Below are 22,594 nucleotides of genomic sequence, written 5' to 3'. Positions count from 1 at the left end.
GATGCTCCCCATCCAACCTGATGGAGCTTGCAAGGATATGCCAAGAGGAATGGGCAAGAATGTCTGGAAACAAGTGTGCCAAGCTCATAGCTTCTTTCCCAAGATGCCTTAAAGCTGTAATCAACCAAGTATTAGGCTAAGGGTGTGTACCGATATGTAACCCCTAAATCTGTTTTTGTCAGTAAAATAAAATTGCATATTTTCTAAAAACCTGTCTTCAGTTTATAATTATTGGCGATTGTGTGTAGATTTTTTTTTTTTTTTAATAGTTTTTAAATTATTTTTTATGATGACTGTGTGTTTGTTTCTATGTCTTGGGTGGCATCTGGTAGATTATGTAAATCAAATTTCTGTTTTATGGATAAAGTTTTATCTTTATGTTTGAGGCAAAAAAATGAACTCAATCTATTGTAAAATAAGTCTGTCATGTAATAAAATGTGGGGTGGTTGAAAGGGGTGTGCAGACTTTCTGGCCTGACTATGTATGCATGCGTTTCCCCCCCACATTGTTTACTCATATTCCTGGAGGATCAGTGAAGAGTGATAAGTAGTTGTGGGTGTGTTTTTTTTTTTTTTTTTTTTGGGGGGGGGGGGGTGTGTGTGTCTGTTGAATCTGAACACAGATGACATCCTGTCATATAAACTGAAACAGGATATAGGGTCACTCGTGTGACATTTTTCTCTTCTCAAAATGGCTGTGCTGCACAAATTCCTTTTCATTATTTCAAAGTGAAAGTGTGTGAGCATTGCTGAAAGGCAGGTTAGCGTCTTCTGTCTAGTGCGTTTTTGTCAGCAACTTTTCAAGCATTTCATAACAAGACGATTTTATCAGGTGGCTGTGACAGGACGTTATCTCTCGAGTGAGTACTGTTATTTTAGAGAGGAAAAGATCTGGAAATAATCTGTGAAAGCAGGTTTATTTTTACAAACCCTTTCCTTTGTAAGAAACAGAACCTTTAAAAAAAAAAGTTATGTAAAATGTTGTAGCAAAAATAAGGTGTTGCAGTAATAAATATATAATTATTTGAAAACAATCTTATAATAGAACAGCATTTATATGCTCAGAATAAGGCAAAGATTTATACAACGTTGTAAAAGTTTGTGTAGACAGTGACCATTAACATGTAACTTTGATTATACAAAGATGTGCTTTTTTTTTTGTGAAAACATAAATCTCAAATTTACAAGGTAAGGCGTGCAGTTTGGAGTTGGCAAAATCTTCAGATTATCAGATCCGTTCGATTAAAAGCTGTTGAGCAGAAATCCAAATGACTGACGTTGGACCTGGAGGAGAAGAGAGAGCTATATGAATGCTCACTTTGATTTTACTTGTTAGCCATTTAAGCAGTGCATACCAGAGAATAAAATTATAATTAGCCTAATAAATTCTTTAAGGTAATTTCTGTCTCATTCATTTCTCACATTGTAAAACAAAAACAAGGTAATGAGCAAAAAATAAATAAAACATAGCTTATATTAGAGAGAAACCAGAAAGTGCAACGTCCTCTATCCTGAAGACTTCCCTGTGGCAGGAAACTTTCTGACCCTTACAAATTGCTGATATTGGAGACTCCTTTCATTATTTTTAAACAATATCACCTATTAAGTGTTTTTTTTTCTCCAACACCTTTTTAATCACTTCATTATTAACCATAGATCATGAAGAGCATCATCTATACAAGTCAGTCTGAACCAGTTGTTGTTATAGAAACGAGCACGTAAGCCCGCAGTATAAACCTGTGATTTGTCCTGCAGCTAGCAATATTCTAAGAGCTCATGTTATAGAAAATGAATCACCACCTGATTACTAAAGAATGAAGATAATACAGTCTTACCATGTGTCTAGATCCATGTCTTGTCTCTGAAGTGGATAAAATCTCTGTTGGGAAGGAAAAAATAAAGCTGTGATATCTAACTGTAGTATGTACAAGACCAACCACCAAAAAAAAAAAAATTCTTATGGTGATGGATTTGGATTTTATTTCCCCCCAGAGTTGTAATAGATTGCTGATACATTTCTACCAAAGGATCATCAAAAAAATAATCTCTCAATCCAAAAGTTACCTATAGCAGCTTTAAGTAAATGTTGTTGGCACAAACAAAAAAGAATATTGTATTTTTATGAGGCTCTGGAGGAAACTGGTTATTAGCATAATTTTTTTCCTCATTAACATAAAGTAATGATGATGCATTAGTCGTCTTTTTTTTTAGTTCTTCTTGTCTCTTTATTTCATTAATCGAACTTTCTGTGAGTGGGGTTTTGTAAATCCAACTAAGAAATGTCACAAAACATCAAAAACGTTCTATCCATGAACAACTTTTGCTTTGAATTGTGCCATTTTTTGGCTTTTAAAATGGAAACCAAAACATAACAGTAGTTTGAATTTCGCAGCAAAACCAATAACAAGTGTAGGCCTATCATTAACATAATATCAGGTCACTTGGTCCAAATTAGATAAAGAGGTGCATAGATTAAGCAAAAAACTGTACTCAAGTATTGTTACATAATAATAATATCTCATCTCATTATCTGTAGCCGCTTTATCCTGTTCTACAGGGTCGCAGGCAAGCTGGAGCCTATCCCAGCTGACTACGGGCGAAAGGCGGGGTACACCCTGGACAAGTCGCCAGGTCATCACAGGGCTGACACATAGACACAGACAACCATTCACACTCACATTCACACCTACGGTCAATTTAGAGTCACCAGTTAACCTAACCTGCATGTCTTTGGACTGTGGGGGAAACCAGAGCACCCAGAGGAAACCCACACGGACAACATGCAAACTCCACACAGAAAGGCCCTCGCCGGCCACGGGGCTCGAACCTGGACCTTCTTGCTGTGAGGCGACAGCGCTAACCACTACACCACCGTGCCGCCCATAATAATAATAATAAATAATAATGACTCAAGTGGAAGTAAAAGTACTCATCAAAATAATGAGTAAGACAAAAGAATCTCAGAAAATGATTACACAAGTAGTAAGTAACTTCATATGATGATTTATTACATATATATATATATATATATATATATATATATATATATATATATATCTCATCTCATTATCTCTAGCCGCTTTATCCTGTTCTACAGGGTCGCAGGCAAGCTGGAGCCTATCCCAGCTGACTACGGGAGAAAGGCGGGGTACACCCTGGACAAGTCGCCAGGTCATCACAGGGCTGACACATAGACACAGACAAACATTCACACCTACGGTCAATTTAGAGTCACCAGTTAACCTAACCTGTGGGGGAAACCGGAGCACCCGGAGGAAACCCACGTGGACACGGGGAGAACATGCAAACTCCACACAGAAAGGCCCTCGCCGGCCACGGGGCTCGAACCCGGACCTTCTTGCTGTGAGGTGACCGTGCTAACCACTACACCACCATGCCACCCCAGTACTATTCCTAAATTTAAATATTAATAATAAATTAAATATTTACCAAATTACATAAATTAAGGCAATTTTGTCAGAGGATAGTTTCATAAATCTTCCAGGATAAAGAGGAGAGAGAGGACAGCGATACAGCTGTTTGTGTGTGTGTGTGTGTGTGTGTGTGTGTGTGTACGCACTGAATATTAAATGTCCTTGAGTAAGAGTGGAAAGTACTATGTGTTAAAACAACTACTAAGTACAATTTATTGGAATTAAATGCATGTAACGGAGTAAATGTATCACGCTACTATCCACCTCTGGTTAAAGGCTATCACAGATCTCTTACCACAACTTTCACAACACCAGTGTGAACAGTGTGTGGAAGATTAGACATGATCACCATGATCTTGGAATGCTCCAAAGCTGAGTGTGTGTAGAACACATTTAGCAAACAAAGACTTCAGGAAGACCTACCTTTCTCTTTCTGTGTATGAGGTAAGAGACAATGATGAGCAGGACGATTCCCCCACTCACTGCTAACACGACGAAGCCCAGTTTATAGAAACTCAAATCAGACGAGTCCTGCTTATTCTGTCCCAGCATCACAAGTGTGGTCTCTGAGAAAAATACACACAACACTGTTTTCCTGTCCATGTGGTTAATTAGTTTATGTGGTCTTCTGACCAATCACATTTAAGAATCCAATGTGGTAAAACGTGTGAAAACGTATCATCTGTTTATCTAAAGTGTACCTGTACTATATGTGCTGGGCAGCTCTGTAAGGACAACAGTTGTGTAGTTGCTGTATTCCACTGTGCAGCTCCAGTCCACAGTTGTGTGTGTTTGTGTGATGAGCTGGAGGTAGATATCCAGCACTTCCTTGACTCTCTGTAAGGCTTGAACAGGGGAATCTGTGAACTGCTTCAGAAATGCCACTGGGTCCTCCTGGAGGAAAAGTCATGCTTTCTTTTAGATTTCGCTGCAGTTGGCAATTCTAAGAGAGGGCTTTATCCTACCCCCCTTTGCTGAAACCTTTATAACTACAGGAGACAGAGTAAAAGCTTAGTGGTTAAGTTTCTCTGGTTTCAAATTGTATGACTACCAGAGATCCAAAAGGCCCCTCAGCCTGCTTAGCTGTGTGACTGGATTCTGTATCACTTATAAATTGCTTTGGATGAAGTTGTTTTCCAAACAAGTGTTGAAGATATACAGTATATACAACCCCAATTCCAAAAAAGTTGGGACAAAGTACACATTGTAAATAAAAACGGAATGCAATGATGTGGAAGTTTCAAAAGTCCATATTTTATTCAGAATAGAACATAGATGACATATCAAATGTTTAAACTGAGAAAATGTTTCATTTAAAGAGAAAAATTAGGTGATTTTACATTTCATGACAACAACACATCTCAAAAAAGTTGGGACAAGGCCATGTTTACCACTGTGAGACATCCCCTTTTCTCTTTACAACAGTCTGTAAACGTCTGGGGACTGAGGAGACAAGTTGCTTAAGTTTAGGGATAGGAATGTTAACCCATTCTTCTCTAATGTAGGATTCTAGTTGCTCAACTGTCTTAGGTCTTTTTTTGTCATATCTTCCGTTTTATGATGCGCCGAATGTTTTCTATGGGTGAAAGATCTGGACTGCAGGCTGGCCAGTTCAGTACCCGGACCCTTCTTCTACGCAGCCATGATGCTGTAATTGATGCAGTATGTGGTTTGGCATTGTCATGTTGGAAAATGCAAGGTCTTCCCTGAAAGAGACGTCATTTGGATGGGAGCATATGTTGCTCTAGAACCTGGATATACCTTTCAGCACTGATGGTGTCTTTCCAGATGTGTAAGCTGCCCATGCCACACGCACTAATGCAACCCCATACCATCAGAGATGCAGGCTTCTGAACTGAGCGCTGATAACAACTTGGGTCGTCCTTCTCCTCTTTAGTCCAAATGACACGGCATCCCTGATTCCCATAAAGAACTTCAAATTTTGATTCGTCTGACCACAGAGCAGTTTTCCACTTTGCCACAGTCCATTTTAAATGAGCCTTGGCTCAGAGAAGACGTCTGCGCTTCTGGATCATGTTTAGATATGGCTTCTTCTTTGAACTATAGAGTTTTAGCTGGCAACGGTGGATGGCACGGTGAATTGTGTTCACAGATAATGTTCTCTGGAAATATTCCTGAGCCCATTTTGTGATTTCCAATACAGAAGCATGCCTGTATAAGATGCAGTGCCGTCTAAGGGCCCGAAGATCACGGGCACCCAGTATGGTTTTCCGGCCTTGACCCTTACGCACAGAGGTTCTTCCAGATTCTCTGAATCTTTTGATGATATTATGCACTGTAGATGATGATATGTTCAAACTCTTTGCAATTTTACACTGTCGAACTCCTTTCTGATATTGCTCCACTATTTGTCGGCGCAGAATTAGGGGGATTGGTGATCCTCTTCCCATCTTTACTTCTGAGAGCCGCTGCCACTCCAAGATGCTCTTTTTATACCCAGTCATGTTAATGACCTATTGCCAACTGACCTAATGAGTTGCAATTTGGTCCTTCAGCTGTTCCTTTTTTGTACCTTTAACTTTTCCAGCCTCTTATTGCCCCTGTCCCAACTTTTTTGAGATGTGTTGCTGTCATGAAATTTCAAATGAGCCAATATTTGGCATGAAATTTCAAAATGTCTCACTTTCGACATTTGATATGTTGTCTATGTTCTATTGTGAATACAAAATCAGTTTTTGAGATTTGTAAATTATTGCATTCTGTTTTTATTTACAATTTGTACTTTGTCCCAACTTTTTTGGAATCAGGGTTGTACTATATATATATATATATATATATATATATATATATATATATATATATATATATATATATATATATATATATATATATATATGATACAGAACCAGTCGAAAGTTTGGACCCACCTCCTAATTCAATGTTTTTTTCTTTATTTTTATTAATTAAAAGTCACATCATGTCTTAAAGTAATGATGGATGTCGTTTCTTTTTACATATCAACATAATATTGATTACTACAGTTGTGGTGTTGAATAGGGCTATTTACTGTTTTTTTTTATTATTTACTGTTCGATCTCAAACGCATTCAGAAGGCAAGAAACTCGTCCACTAATTAACATTCCAGGTGACTACCTCGTGACGCTGGTTAAGATAATGGCGGTAGTGTACAAAGCATCATCAAGGTAAATGCTGGCTACTTTGAAGAATCTAAAATATGAAACACATTTTGTAACTTTTTTTTTCCAACATAATTCCATGTACACCGATCAGCCATAAGTTTATGCACTGACAGGTGAAGTGAATAACACTGATTATCTCATTACAATGGCACCTTTCGAAGGGTGGGATATATTAGGCAGCAGGAGAACAATAAGTTCTTGAAGTTGATGTGTTGGAAGCAGGAAAAATGGGCAAGCGTAAGGATCTGAGTGACTCCGACAATTGCCAAACTGTGATGGCGAGATGACTGGGTCTGAGCATCTACAAAATGGTACATCTTGAAGCGTGTTCTGGTATGCAGTGGTTAGTACCTACCAAAAGTGGTCCAAGGAAGGACAACTGGTGAGCCCGCAACAGGGTCATGGGTGGCCAAGGCTCACTGATTCACATGGGGTACAAAGGCTAGCCCATATAGTCAGAAGAGCTACAGTAGTGTAGCACAAACTGCTGAAAAACTGAATGCTGACACCTTCCTGTTTTAGCCTGCATTAACTTTTTCAGCAGTTTGTGCTCCAGTAGCTCTTCTGTGGGATTGGACCATATGGGCTAACCTTTGTGCCCCATGGGAGTCAATGAGCCTTGTAGAGTGAGTATGATCAATTCATGAATCAGTTTTATTCAAGGTTTTGAAGATACATGCTCAACTCCGGGGCGGCATGGTGGTGTAGTGGTTAGCCCTGTCACCTCACAGCAAGAAGGTTCTGGGTTCGAGCCCAGTGGCTGACAGGGGCCTTTCTGTGTGGAGTTTGCATGTTCTCTCCGTGTCTGTGTGGGTTTCCTCCGGGTGCTCCGGTTTCCCCCACAGTCCAAAGACATGCAGGTTAGGCTAATTGGTGACTCTAAATGTGAGTGTGAATGGTTGTTTGTCTCTATGTGTCCTGACGACTTGTCCAGGGTGTATCCCACCTCTCGCCCATAGTCAGCTAGGATAGGTTCCAGCTTGCTCGCAACCCAGCACAAGATAAGTAGTTACGGATAATGGATGGATGACCAAATCATGTTGAATGTATGAAAACAAATTGTGTTTGTGTAATTCAGTTTGATCACATGGAACTGATGAATCATTATCCTTTTCTATAGACCAAGTCATCCCTTGTACAGGAATTTATCCATGTTTATGAATCTATTAGTGTGCACAACTAGCTCACGCTTACTTTATTACATTAATTGAGGTACTCTTTTTTTTTTTTTAGCCTATTTTCAGTTAGGTTTTCAGGCAACAAAACGTGGGACTGGGCAGCACTTCAGAACTTTCACTTGAACACTGGGCTAGATAATGTTTTTAATATTGTATGGCATTTGTTTACACCGTATATGATGTTGCATGTTTTTAATTCGAGACATACAATTTGGGCAGCACGGTGGTGTAGTGGTTAGCACTGTCACCTCACAGCAAGAAGGTCCGGGTTCAAGTCCCGTGGCCGGCGAGGGCCTTTCTGTGCGGAGTTTGCATGTTCTCCCCGTGTCCGCGTGGGTTTCCTCCGGATGCTCCGGTTTCCCCCACAGTCCAAAGACATGCAGGTTAGGTTAACTGGTGACTCTAAATTGACCGTAGGTGTGAATATGAGTGTGAATGGTTGTCTGTGTCTATGTGTCAGCCCTGTGATGACCTGGCGACTTGTCCAGGGTGTACCCCGCCTTTCGCCCGTAGTCAGCTGGGATAGGCTCCAGCTTGCCTGCGACCCTGTAGAACAGGATAAAGCAGCTAGAGATAATGAGATGAGATGAGATGAGATGAGATGAGACATACAATTTGAGGTCTTGATATTGTTTCACCACCCACTTTTCTAATATGGTGACTCTGTAAATTTTTGTAGATAAAGCAACAAACAAGTGCAACAGAACCCAATCCTGTTTTTCTTTCGCTTCACGTCAGTCTCATCTCTCCAAACACAAATTTTCAACCCCAAGGTGTTGAATACCAATATGTTTTTGCTTGAGCTTAAAATTGGCACTCGAAAAAGTAATTGCTTTTCATAAATATGTCGGGGTTGTTAAGATTTTGGTGCTCATGAGACAATTGCGGATCGAGGAACAGTAAACACGAGATGAAATTTAGATTACACTGTGTCTCCTTGAGGTCATTTTGTTGTTTGGAGCGAACCCATTGTGTAGTTGTGTAATCGTTGTAGTTGGTGAACCAGAACTACAGTGGCTCAAGGACAGTTTTGACGCAATGTGTTCTGCACATATTTACACCTTCCTGTCATCACATCTAGTTCTCCTCAGTCAAGCACATTATGAGCTGAAGAAAATGCTATTCTGTTTTATTACAGAATAGCCGAGAGAAAAAGTCTGTAGTCGGTACTTTTGAGCTTATTAAGGATGTTTTTTCTTTTACAAATAAAGATGTCCAGAGCATCGAACCGGCATTCAACACTACTGATGCTTTGATTTCTAGTAAAATACCAAAATGTTCATTTTTTCCAAATGACTTTGGCCATAATTTCTAAGCTACCCAGTCATCAAAACAGCAGGTTAGATCTAATTTTCAGCCACAAATGTTTACCTCAAAGAGCCAAGATTTGATTTACATCCCTGCTTTGTAAGACTGTCAATCTGTTTTATGAAACAACTATAACATTAATGATCTATATTTAAATGAGGAAACATTCTCTGGATACTCGGGTTAATGGGGCAACATCCATGAGATCTACATTTTGTCCTAAGGGTATGCAAACTTTTGCACTCATCTGCATTTAAACGGTCAGAAACATACACACCTCGAATTCTTCATTAAGCGGTGGCACACAGTGCTGCGAGTAGATGTTGTGTATGAGGTTCTGTAGAGAACGGACTGACAGAGCGTTCTCTGTGCCTCGGGAATATCTGAAGTGGGTACTCAGCAAATCCAGCACATGTGGAAGAGCCGCCTTTACATAGCACACTGAGCTCTGAAAGACAGACAGGCAAGTTGTGAGGACTCTTAGTAGCCTGGTTATAAGTCAAAGCCACATTTGAACATTTCTCTGACTCACCTTTGCTTCTGTGGATAACTGGATACTGTATATTTGTACCAATGAACTGGTGTAATTATAAATTTTGTCTTGTGTTCATCCCAGGATCTTCATTCGCCTTTATTATCTTCATAGTGACCGTTAACACACTTGGTCATGTTTGACCGACAGTGGTTTATCCTTTCACTGTTATATGTCACAAAAGTATGGCTTCCCTTCTGAGTCTGATTCAGGCTTGTCGTACTCGAGTCCGACTCGTGCCCTAATTTTAAGGACTCATGACTCGACTTGGACTTGAGCACTAATGACTCGGACTTGTACATTAACTGCATTAGGACTCATAAATTGGAGATGAGGACTCGGATTTTTTCTTCATTTTTTGTAACATGCCATAATAATTTGGCATAAGATATTTATATCTACATTAATTTTGTACTAATGTCGTGCAAGAGTGTCACACCTGTGCGCCTTGGCACGTGCATCAGATAGACTCTCAGGCACGCCGTAAATGACTCGCACCTGCACAGGATTAAGGTGCACTCAGCACACCTATATAAAAACTGTGAAAACACACTTACTTTGCAAAGTGTTGAGATGCGTTACTGACACATTACCGAGCCATATTTCCTTGTTTGGTTTCCTGATCCCTGATTTCCTGTTTTTCCTCTTTGATTCTGCCAAGTCTACGATAGCCTGTGCCTCGCTCAACCTATTGCCTGTTTCACTGTTTTACGATTTTGCCTGCCGTTCTGGATTGTTTACCATCTTCACTTGTATTAATAAACACACCTTCTGCACTTACATCCATCTCCCAACCATCTCTGACAGAATATTTCACACTCCCTGATAAAGAGAAGCACATTCACCTGTTCATAAGTCATGTTCAGGAACAAACTAATGTTAATGGTGCTAAAACAGCCGCCGTCAAATGGTACGGTTGGAGTCTTGTTCTCGGACTCGACTCGGATCAATAGTGGACTTGACTCGAAAAATTTTTTAATGACTTGGACTTGACTCGGACTTGAACACTGGGGACTCGAGACTGGACTCGGACTTGAGGTTTAAAGACTCGACTACAAGACTGATCTGATTCCTCTCAAAGCCATCTCATAGAGTTTTTCCTTGCCATTATCACCTTTGGCTTGCTCATCTGTACAGCTGTAATTTTTGGAAAGCTGCTTTGTGACTATATCTATTTTTAAAACCACTATTCAAATAAAATTGTATTGATTTGAATGACCAAAAACCAACACTCTTCATTGGATGGATGGATGGATGGATGGATGGATGGATGGATGGATGGATGGATGGATTGATTGATTTACTTTGTTGATCCCAAGCTGGAAAATTATGTTACAGCAGCAAGTTATCAGACATGTACAGTGGGGCAAAAAAGTATTTAGTCAGTCACCAATTGTGCAAGTTCTCCCACTTAAAAAGATGAGAGAGGCCTGTGATTTTCATCATAGGTATACCTCAACCATGAGAGACAAAATGAGAAAAAAAAATCCAGAAAATCACATTGTCTGATTTTTAAATAATTTATTTGCAAATTATGGTGGAAAATAAGTATTTGGTCAATAACAAAAGTTCATCTCAATACTTTGTTATATACCCTTTGTTGGCAATGGCAGAGGTCAAACGTTTTCTGTAAGTCTTCACAAGGTTTTCACACACTGTTGCTGGTATTTTGGCCCATTCCTCCATGCAGATCTCCTCTAGAGCAGTGATGTTTTGGGGCTGTCGCTGGGCAACACGGACTTTCAACTCCCTCCAAAGGTTTTCTATGGGGTTGAGATCTGGAGACTGGCTAGGCCACTCCAGGACCTTGAAATGCTTCTTACAAAGCCACTTCTTCATTGCCCGGGCGGTGTGTTTGGGATCATTGTCATGCTGAAAGACCCAGCCATGTTTCATCTTCAATGCCTTTGCTGATGGAAGGAGGTTTTCACTCAAAATCTCACGATACATGGTCCCATTCATTCTTTCCTTTACACGGATCAGGGAGATTATCAGTGGTCTTGTATGTCTTCCATTTTCTAATAATTGCTCCCACAGTTGATTTCTTCACACCAAGCTGCTTACCTATTGCAGATTCAGTCTTCCCAGCCTGGTGCAGGGCTACAATTTTGTTTCTGGTGTCCTTTGACAGCTCTTTGGTCTTGGCCATAGTGGAGTTTGGAGTGTGACTGTTTGAGGTTGTGGACAGGTGTCTTTTATACTGATAACGAGTTCAAACAGGTGCCATTAATACAGGTAACAAGTGGAGGACAGAGGAGCCTCTTAAAGAAGAAGTTACAGGTCTGTGAGAGCCAGAAATCTTGCTTGTTTGTAGGTGACCAAATACTTATTTTACCGAGGAACTTACCAATTAATTCATTAAAAATCCTACAATGTGATTTCCTGGATTCTTTCCCCCCATTATGTCTCTCATAGTTGAAGTGTACCTATGATGAAAATTACAGGCCTCTCTCATCTTTTTAAGTGGGAGAACTTGCACAATTGGAGGCTGACTAAATACTTTTTTGCCCCACTGTAAAAAAGCACACTGTACAACAGAAGGTAGAATGAAAAATATATCCAAGAACAAGCCAATTATACAATAATCTGATCTGATCTTGGAAATCAAATATTTCATATCCAACTCATCTTTTCAAACTGTTGCTCATCCTGCACCACATTTGGAGGAGAGCGCTATCTACCCCCTTCTGCATACATATACTCACCGTTGCCTGCGATTGACTAGTGTCATTGTGATTGACAGGGGAAAAAGAGAAATACCATCCCTCCCATCCAGACAGCATGGTCAATTTTGCTCCCTTGGTTCCTGCCCATGATTGCTAGCTGGCTTAGTGGTTAGCATGTCCACCTCTTGATCGGGAGCTTGTGAGTTCTACTTGCAATCGGGTCATATCAAAGACCATCATAAAAATGGTGCCATCAGGCAAGGCACGCTGCAATACAGATGCAAGTGGGGAGTCAAACTCTTGCGGTTACCAGAGGACTAGCCCCCCCCCCCCCCCCCCCCCCCCAACTAGCTGCATGAAAGGCCAAGAGCTATATAGAAGTGAAGATCGGCGCCACCCAGTGTGCCTTCAGGGGCCTGGTTAGTACTGGGATGGGAGACTGCCTGGGAAGACCAGGTCTTGGCATGGGAGGGACTTTGACTTTGGTTCCTGGCCATGAATGGTTGTTGAATGAGCAGTTATTTTTAAGAGAGTGGTTGGTTGGTTTTTTTTTTTGTAATACCCTGTGGTTCTCTTCACATTCTGGCAAATGTCTAAAAAAACAAACCAGTGACATTGTCTTTGAAAGCAGGAGCAGGGCACTACACAGTCCTTATAGGAACATGATTTAATCCTAATTCCACTTTGGCAAGAAAATTGAATGTATAATTCCCTTTCCAGAATCAGAACTAATTGTGAATGTGAATAGTCTTACCATGTGTCTCTTCTCAATAAACAAGTAGGATATTGAACATCCATTCCTCAGCTGGTTATTGATCTGAGAAAGAGTATAAATATTAGCTGACATCATCGTTTCCCAATTGCTTGACTTTCCACATCATAGAAAGTCATATTCGTTCAATATGATGGATAAAGCACAGAGTACCGTCAATAAAAGCAGAAACACAAATGAGCCTTGCAATGTATTTGCAATGAGTGTGCCATCCTGTCTTAAATAGTATTTAGTGGATTTTTGCTGATACAACCAATTGAAACGTTTTACAAAACATGCACATAAAGACCAGTGGCAAGGCTTTTCTCTCCTAGTTTATTCGGAATTTTATCAGGACCTTCATTAGTTGAATAACTTAAGAGCATAAACAAAAAAACAAGTCTGCATTTGTAATTTACTTGTACATGAGTATGAATATTTTGTCACATACTGCAATGAATAAAAATACAACATAAGGTCCACTCACTAGATTACTTATCTGGAGCAGGTGATCTTTAGTTATGGAGTGCCTGCATGGTCCAGGGATGTCCATCATAGACAGAGGAATATACAGGAGCACAAGAACACACACACTCTTCACCTGGACATATGAGCAACAAAAAACAGAATCTAAATAAAATTCATTATACAGCACTACCTGCGATGACCTGGTGACTTGTCCAGGGTGTACCCTGCCTCTTGCCCATAGTCAGCTGGGATAGGCTCCAGCTTACCTGCGACCCTGTACAGGATAAGCGGCTACAGATAATGGATGGATGGATGGATATATTTACAACCCTGTTGAAAATTACAGCTGGTCAAACTCCATACCAGCTACCAAAACTAGCTATCAATGATTCCTTCTTTCTTGACTAGAGCCACAGTCCCAGCTGAAGAGAAGCAGCCTCATAGCATGATGCTGCCACCACCGTGCTTCAAAGTGGGCATGGTGTACTTTCAGTGATGAGCTGTCTTGTTTTTGCACCAAACATACCTTTTAGAATTATGCCCAAAAGGTTCTAACTTGGTCTTATCAGACCATACCACATTTTGCCACAAGATTTAGCATTTTTTGTTTGTTTGTTTTGTTTTTTTATTGTGAGAAATAGCATCCATGTAGCCATCAATAATGATCAGCAGCAACTGAGCTGACCTGGCAACAGTGAGGGCTACAGCCACAGAAGATAGGTTGAGGTGTACGCAGCAAAACCGTCCCACTAAAACATCTCAGTGGGTGGTCCCTCCTGATTAGGGCTGCGTACCTAAACGTAACATCAGGTACAGGTACCGGTACAGAGGTTTAGGTACAGGTCCGGACCTGTACCTGTACCTGAACAATTTGACAAATTCTTCTGAACTTCTTCAATAATGACAGAAACATTAATAAACTGTTGACAACTTGTCAGTATCTTTATTCAAAGAAAACCGAACATAACTAGGTTTCCTACCTCACTTCTCAGTCACCGTATAGTTAACTTGGGACAAAAAGTCATAAGTTGTCTCACAGCGAGAAGTGACTACACTAGAGTACTACAGACTACGCGCAGTCCGCGGCCTTTAACTTGCCCGGCAAAATTACACAAAGCAACAAAGGCCGCCAATGCCAGCAAAGGAAAAATGGCTGACCTGCTTTTGAGTCTTTTTGACCAATCAGAACGCTGGATCAGCCAAGCTCTCGCAAGGTCTCGTGAGACTGTGGCGAGAGGATCTCAAATCAAAGATGGCTCTGATTTCAAGTTTCAGCGCGGCATTTTACGTCTTTTCCAGTGCTAAATTTTCGTCTTTGTGGTAGGATTTACGCATCTTCAGTCACAAAATAAGCAGATACTTGGTGTAAATTTATATCGGTACAGTACCGGTACTTCATGATCCGGTATTTTGGACCTGTACCGAATCGATTTTCACGGTACAGTACCGGTACACAGTACCGGTACGAAGCCCTACTCCTGATGATCCCATACCCATTGCCATTCTGTGAAGGAGCTGCTGATTGGGTAGCACTCAAGAGTGTTTACTATTTTTCTTATCAGACCATACCACATTTTGCCACAACGTTTGGCAATTTTTTTTTATTGTGAGAAATGGGGTCCATACATTTATCTTAGTGGTGCTGTGGCTTAGTTGGTCAAAGTGCTTACCTCATTAACAAGAGATCCTGGGCTTAAAGCCCACCGCTACCTTTACAGCTCCGTAGTGTCATGATGGCTGTGTGGTGTAAGTTGCCAGAGTCAAGTTTCAGACTTCTTTCCTGAAGATGGTTCTACAGTAGTCTCTGGATGAAGGTGTGGGTTCATATCCCACTTCTGACATGAACAGTTTCTGTAGTAGTTATCGTGTTTGTGTGATACAAGGTTTGGCTTTTTTTTTTCTTGTGAGAAATGGCATCCATAGCCACCTTGTTGATATGCAAAAGGTCAATGGTTCAGAACCAGACAGGTTTTTCTTGCAGGCAGTCATGGTCTAAAATTTAGAGAAGCAGGTCTAGGACTAAAAGGTCACTGGTTCGATTCCCTGGACGAGTAGGAAAAATGTGTGGGTGGGGGGAAGTGAATGAACAGCGCTTTCTGCTCCCTTTACATCCATGGCTGAAGTGCCCTTGAGCAGGGTGCCGAACCCCCAACTGCTCCCTGGGCACTGTAGAGCAGCTGCCCACTGCTCTGGGTATGTATTGGCCCTTTTCCACTACCCTTTTTCAGCTCACTTCAGCTCGCTTCAGCTCACTTCAGCCTGACACAGCTCGCGTTTCGACTACCTCAGAACAGCACGACTCAGCTCGCTTCAGCCCTACTCAGCCCCCAAAACTCGCACGGTTTTGGAGTGGGGCTGAAGCGAGCCAAACCGAGCCGAGTGGGGCTAGGGGCGTGAGGAGACACTCCCTTGTGCACTGATTGGTGAGGAGGAGTGTCCTCACATGCCCACACACGCCCCGCGAGCACACTGGGATCTGTAAACACCGCAAACCCGGAAGAAGAATAATTACGAATTACGAGAATTTCTGAAGCCTTATGCACCTCGCCTCATCTATACGCTCTTGCCAGTATCTGTTGGCGTTGTCGGTGACAACAAGCCACAGCACCAAGACCAGCAACACTAACGACTCCATGTTTATTGTTTACTATCCGGGTCGTGAGACTACCGCTTAAAAGATCACTGATGTCACTGTTTGCGCCGCTTAACGACATCACGTGACGTCCACCCACTTTCGCTAACTCCACCCAATGTGTCCACCCACTTCCAGCCAGCACGGTTCAGCGCAGTTGTAGTCGAAATGCAACTCCAACAGCCCCGCTCAGCTCGACTCAGCACGGCATGGCTCAGCCCGACTCAGCCGCGTTTGTAGTGGAAAAGCGGCATATGTGTGTTTATAACCCACTGCTTCGGATGGGTTACATGCAGAGAAGGAATTTCACTGCACTGTAATGTATATGTGACAAATAAAGGCTTCTTCTCCATAGCCCAGATGTAAAGAATATGAAAAATTGTTGTCGCATGCGGGGAGGCTCCTTTAATGTTTTCGTAGTCTTGGCAGCTTCTATGACAAGCATCTTGTCCTTTTGTCAATTTTGGAGGGATGTCCTGTTCTTGCTAATGTCACTGTGGTACTCCATTTTCTCATTTTGTTGTTGAAGGCGTTCCACAGTGTTCCATGTTCACAGTGGTACATTAAATTTTTTGGAAGTTCTTTTATACCCCTCTCCTGATCGATACCTTCTGACAGTGAGATCCTGAACATGCTTTGTAAGCTCGCTGTGAACCACGGCTTCAGCAGTCGGATGAAATCAGGATCACTTCATCGATGACAGGTGTTTGATAATTACTTTTGGACACGAGTTTGAATGTGACTAGTTAATTCTGAACACAGTCACATGCCCCATTATCAAAGGACGTGCACACATATGCAACCTGTTTTTTTTTCTGTTTGTTTTTCACTTGAATTTTGTTGGTTGCTTTATAACATTAACAGTGGGTGAAAAAAGATCTGACATGATTTATCTTGGTTTCATATCATAAAAACTTGCAATTTTAACAGGGCTGTGTATACTTTTTATATCCACTGTACCTTACCAACTGGTAACGTTGGTCTACCGACTTGACCAGCTCAGCCTGTTTTTGCAGCTGGTAGCTGATCTGATCAAGCTAGATTTTTTTTTTGGCAGGGTAGAGAGGTACAATACAATGCAAGCAGAGAACTGTGGATTGAGCTGACGGTGATACAAAAGCCACAAGTTTCCACCACTGACGAGAAACAAGTGTAAGATCGTTGTAGAAAGGAGAGCTTATGTCATTGTAAAACCACGAATGAAAAGAGTCAATATGATGTTTTCCACACATCCTATTTATTTGCAGATGGTAGTTTTTATGGCATCTTTCATAAAGACCCGAGGAACATGACAAAAATATTAGTGAAGGCAAAAAAAAACCCCACTATCTTTATTCCTAATCTCTCTGATGATACAAAGAAGCTGAATTCTAAAAGCCAGCTTTTACGATACAAACTGGCTCAATGAATACAAAGTGTATGTAACAACAGCTAGATTATGATTGGGTGATGGGTTACTTTTCAATAACTGGGCATCCCAGAGTGTTTTATTCCTCTTATACGAAAGCTGTTTTTCAGTGATTACAACTCTCTTTCTTTGGGGGAAGCCATGGCCTAATGGTTAGAGAAGCAGCTTTGGGCCCAAAAGGTTGCTGGTTTGATTCCCTGTACTAGCAGGAATGGCCGAAGTGCCCTTGAGCAAGGCACCTACTCCCCTTGTGAGAGTGCAGGCACTTACTGATGTATGCACAGAGGAAGCAGATCAGCAGACTGTCAACAAAGCCAAAATGTGTGACTGAAATTGGTATCGGTAAACTAGCAAGGGAAGGTCAGGCGATCAGCGAACAACGTGATGTGCAAAAGACAAAGAGCGAAAACGGAGAAGAAATAGCAAAAGGTCAAGGATGGTAGGCAGGTCAAGTTTCTGCATGATGGCACTACTGATAAAGATCCCCTCTGCCCCTGAATCAACGAAAGCAGATAAGACATGAGTGGAGGACCCTACCCTGAGTAGGACTGGGATGGTAAAGGATTTAGAACTGAATTTTCTCACCGGACTTGTGGAGCTTACAGGCCTCTCTGTTGGGGTCTTTCGGGCTGGTCATACGGGACATTGCCAGATGCTATGCTCAGGGCTACCACAGTAGAAACATAACCCCTCCTTGCATCGCCTAGCAAGTTTGGCGTGGGTTAGAAGGGTGCGTGAGATCTCCATGGGTGAGCCATCCTCCATAGACTGGGCAGATTTGGTGTTGAGATGGATAGATGGTCAGTGTCAAATAGCTAAGTCAATGAGGGAGTCCAGAGTGAGGTTCTCATCTCTACAAGCCAGTTCACTAACAATCTTTGGACATAGGTCTTGGCGAAAGACCGCTTTCAGTGCCGGATTGTTCCACCCACTGACAGCTGCTAGTGTCCTGAATTCCAAGGCATATTCAGCAACACTTCTGGAGCCTTGGGAACTGGTGAGAAGACTCTCTCCAACTTCTATCCCTTCTGGTTCATGATCAAACATCCTTTTAAACATGGTGAAGAATTGTTCATAGGACTTGGTTTGCTCATGCCCCTTATTCCAAACTGCGGTGGCCCAGTGAAGTGTTTTGCCCGAGAGAAAAGATATAAATTTTGCGATCTTGTGCTCCTCCAATAAATGCGGTATGATGGAAAAATACATAGAACTTTGCAGTGAAAAACCCTTACATGCGATGACATCTCCAGCAAACTTCTCTGGAGTGGGGAGTTGAAGCAATGGGCTAGGAGGAGGCTCAGAGCATTCTAGGAGGGCCTGCGATATCACAAATACGAGCTGCATCATCTGGGTGTTGAGGTCGGCGAGCATCTGTTGATGTTCTCCTAACAAACGCCCCTGCATGTTTAGAGCAGTCTGTTTAGGACCCTCTGTTACATCCATTATGGCAACGTATCCTGTGAGAGTGCAGGCACTTACTGATGTATGCGCGGAGATAACAGATCAGCAAACTGTCAACAAAACCAAAATGTGTGACTTAAATCGGTGTTGGTAAACTAGCAAGGGTCAGGCGATCGGTGAACAACGTGATGTGGAAAAGACAAAGAGTGAAAACGAAGACGAAATAGCAAAAGGTCAGGAAACACTAGAGACAGTCAGAAAAGATACAAGGCTCGGTATGTACTGAATTGGCAGGACAATACTTCGCACTGGAGTGGTGTGAATGAGCGGCTTAAATAGTGGAAACGGTGATTAAGGAAATTCGTGACAGCTGTAGTTCAGTAGGCTGGGGACAGAGGGCACTGTGTGTCATGGGAGTTGTAGTCCTGAGTGTTTGTAGTCTGCTCCTTCACACCGGGATTACTGACACCAGGCTGCTCTGGGTATGTTGTACATCACTCTGGATAAGAGCATCTGCTAAATGCCAGTAATGTAATGGTTCTTTTTACTGTAATTAAAATATGATGTCATACTTTTGATTCTTTTTTGGTGCTGCAGTGGAGAGGGTGAGCAGCACCAAGTTTCTGGGTGTGCACATCTCTGAAGACCTGTCCTGGAACAACAACACCGCATCACTGGCCAGAAAAGCCCAACAGCGTCTGTACTTCCTCCGCAAACTGAGGAGAGCAAGAGTCCCGGCCCCCATCATGCACACATTCTACAGAGGCACCATCGAGAACATCCTGACCAGCTGCATCACTGTGTGGTACGGCGCCTGCACCGTGTCCTGCTGCAAGACTCTGCAGCGCATCGTGAGAGCAGCTGAGAAGATCATTGGTGTCTCTCTCCCTTCTCTTATGGATATCTATAACTCCCGCCTCACCCGCAAAGCCATCAGGATTGCAGGTGACCCCACCCACCCATCTCACAGCCTCTTCAGCCTGCTGCCGTCGGGGAGGAGACTGCGGAGTCTCCGGGCCAAAACCAGCAGGCTCAAGAACAGTTTCTTTCACCAGGCGGTCAGGAGGCTCAACTCCCTCCCTGTTCTGCCCCTCCTCACCCCTCTGCCCCCTGCCACAGATTCTGCTCGCACACCCCCCTTCAGCATCTGACATGTCATCCTCACAGTTCCCCCCCCAACACACACACACATATACATACATCTCATCGTTCATTAACACACTGAACTCAGGGACCGCACATCTCACTTTACCTCGCCCATTTGCACTATTCCGCACTACCTCACCTTAACAGCTGCTAGTTTGTTTATTCTGCTTATTGCATGTTTACCTGCTATACCTCAAGTGCCCTTGACTGTTTGGTTATTTGTACCAATTTGTGTGTGTGTGTGTGTGTGTGTGTGTGTGTGTGTGTGTGTGTGTGTGTGTGTGTGTGTGTGTGTGTTTAGTCTAGTTAATATCTAGAGTGTTTATACTGTTTATATTGTCTGTCTGAGTGTTTAGTCTGTCTTGTTGTTATCTACTGTTTATACTGTTTATTTATACTGTTTATATTGTTTGAGTGTTTAGTCTGTCCAGTTCCTATCTAGAGTGTTTATACTGTTTATATTGTTTGTTTTTTTTTCAATTATTCTATTTTTATTTATTGCATTGCCAGTTTGCACCATGGGTCAGAGAGGACTGATATTTCATCTGTGCTGTATGTCGAGCATGTATAGCATATTTGACAATAAAGTTGACTTGACTTGACTTTTATAGTTGAAGTTAATGTTGTGGAATGTCAGCAAAATAAATTGTTCTCATCACTTATGTTATAGCAGATATAAACAGTCATTCCCTCAACTTAATAAGACAAAAAAAAAAAAAAGCAGCTGGTTATGTTACCGAGAAACTGTCCTCTGTCCTAAAGCCTCTCTCATGTCATAGCTTTATTTCTGGTCGTTACAAAGTGCTGGCTCTGGAGACTCCTTTCAAAAATGCTAAATAATCATCCTTCACAAAAAAAACCCCTTCACTATAGATTTTTTTTTAAATTTGAACGAGTTGTTTCTATAGATATGATAACGTATAAGCATGTTAATATAAATCTGTATTCACCTTGCTATCAGAGTCGCTGTTACAGAAATTTAATCAACACATTCTGAACCAATCAGAATCAAGTATCCAGCAGAGCTATGGTATAAAAAAATGAGTCTCGTAAAAATTTCCAAAAAAAAAATGCATTAACTAATTTTCCCAGGCTTCCAAGAAACCACTGACTTACTCTCTTCTTCACAGTTTTTTTTTATTGAACTTTTATATATACTGTATATATTTGTTTCATAGTTTTCATTCACGAAATCTGGAGCATCTGGAAGAGAGCATCAGTTCTTTAATTCATCCATACATTCAGATCACTTTCCATTCAGATCCTCTCTGTACGTACCTGGGTTTGGTGGAGAATGTGGGCAGAGGTGTAAAGGGTCATCTGGCTCATGGATCCAGCAGGTGAAAGTTTTGTTCTTCACGTAGATGCATTTGAGCACATTGAAAGCCTGTTGAGTTTCAAGTCAAAGAAAAGACCATTTTGAAAGCACAGAGCAATTGATTGGTAAAGTTTTAGTCCGTATGAGAGCAGAGCAGAGTTACAATCCACAATATCAAGACCACAGAGCCTGTCGCTTCTCCACTCCTTGTTTTTGGGTTTTACCCTCCCACCTCTCTCTCTCTCTCTCTCTCTCTCTCTCTCTCTCCCTGCATTACTGCTATAATCGAAGTTGTAGACATTGTTGAGAACTTGTTTATTTTTATTATTATGTTATATGATTGAATTAGGTCAGGAATCTTGTTATTAATAGTTGAAGGATTTCTTTATTCATAATAAATGACTGAATAACAGTAATGCCAGCTGTAATTCAAATCACAGGTTTATAGTCTAATACATGATCATTTCTGTAGTAACTCAGCGGCAGCAGCAGCGGCTGTCCATCGCTAACAATGATGACTGCTTCGTTAGGATGCACAGAAATGCAGATCAGAGCGACAGAGTCACCTGCACCGGCAGCACAAACGGCCCGGACGAGCCACCATAGAATGTCTGGCCTTGTGAGCTCTTGCATACTATTCTCCTCTCCTAACAAAGTGCCTTGCACAGTAAGGAAAGACAAACAATGTCATGCCCCCATCATGTTGTCTCTCTGGACCTCCAGACCTGATGCCAAGTGGTGCACAAAAATCCCACAGACCTGACAGGTATGGAAATTGACCCGCAGTGACATCTGACTTGCTGACTGATGCCATCCGTTGGCCATTTGAGTGGCTCTTCTGCATGCCATCTGGTGGTGTGCCATCGACCCTGTTTGGTTCATCTGCCACAATGCACCGAAAAGTGCCCTGCTGCTAGCGCCTTATTGGTGATGTACTATTTAACCCATAGCTGGAACCCAGGCAGGTGCTACCACTCTGAGTCAAAGCGGACCTGGAAGAAATGGCGATTAAGGGGTAACTCCACTTTCCCCAGTCCTCAAGTCCTCCCGGACCTGAGACTCATCACGGGTTGCGGTTTAAAGTCATACCCAGGACTATAGTAACAACTCATTTACAGGTGGCCACTCCACATAATCTAAGCCTTACAATAAAAAATAAGCATGTTATTTAAGAAAGAAAACATAATTGTT

At 41.8% G+C, this 22,594-nt stretch overlaps 1 protein-coding gene across 1 annotated transcript; it reads right to left on the bottom strand.

Annotated features, from left to right (window-relative positions):
• Nucleotides 1–1,078: 1,078 nt before the first annotated feature.
• Nucleotides 1,079–21,557, bottom strand: csf1b (colony stimulating factor 1b (macrophage)). Its single transcript, XM_060930736.1, has 8 exons — nucleotides 21,364–21,557; nucleotides 13,518–13,631; nucleotides 13,034–13,096; nucleotides 9,359–9,529; nucleotides 4,136–4,328; nucleotides 3,858–4,000; nucleotides 1,836–1,879; nucleotides 1,079–1,284 (listed from the first exon to the last, which is right to left on the bottom strand). The coding sequence occupies exons 1-8, from the start codon at nucleotides 21,412–21,414 to the stop codon at nucleotides 1,221–1,223; spliced, it is 843 nt and encodes a 280-aa protein (XP_060786719.1). The 5' UTR covers nucleotides 21,415–21,557; the 3' UTR covers nucleotides 1,079–1,220.
• Between the last annotated feature and the right edge of the window lie 1,037 nt (nucleotides 21,558–22,594).

This window comes from Neoarius graeffei, chromosome 10 (assembly GCF_027579695.1).
Source record: "Neoarius graeffei isolate fNeoGra1 chromosome 10, fNeoGra1.pri, whole genome shotgun sequence".
Taxonomy (NCBI): Eukaryota; Metazoa; Chordata; class Actinopteri; order Siluriformes; family Ariidae; genus Neoarius; species Neoarius graeffei.
Note: the sequence above shows the minus strand (reverse complement) of the source record. Positions and strands in the feature narration are given on the sequence as shown.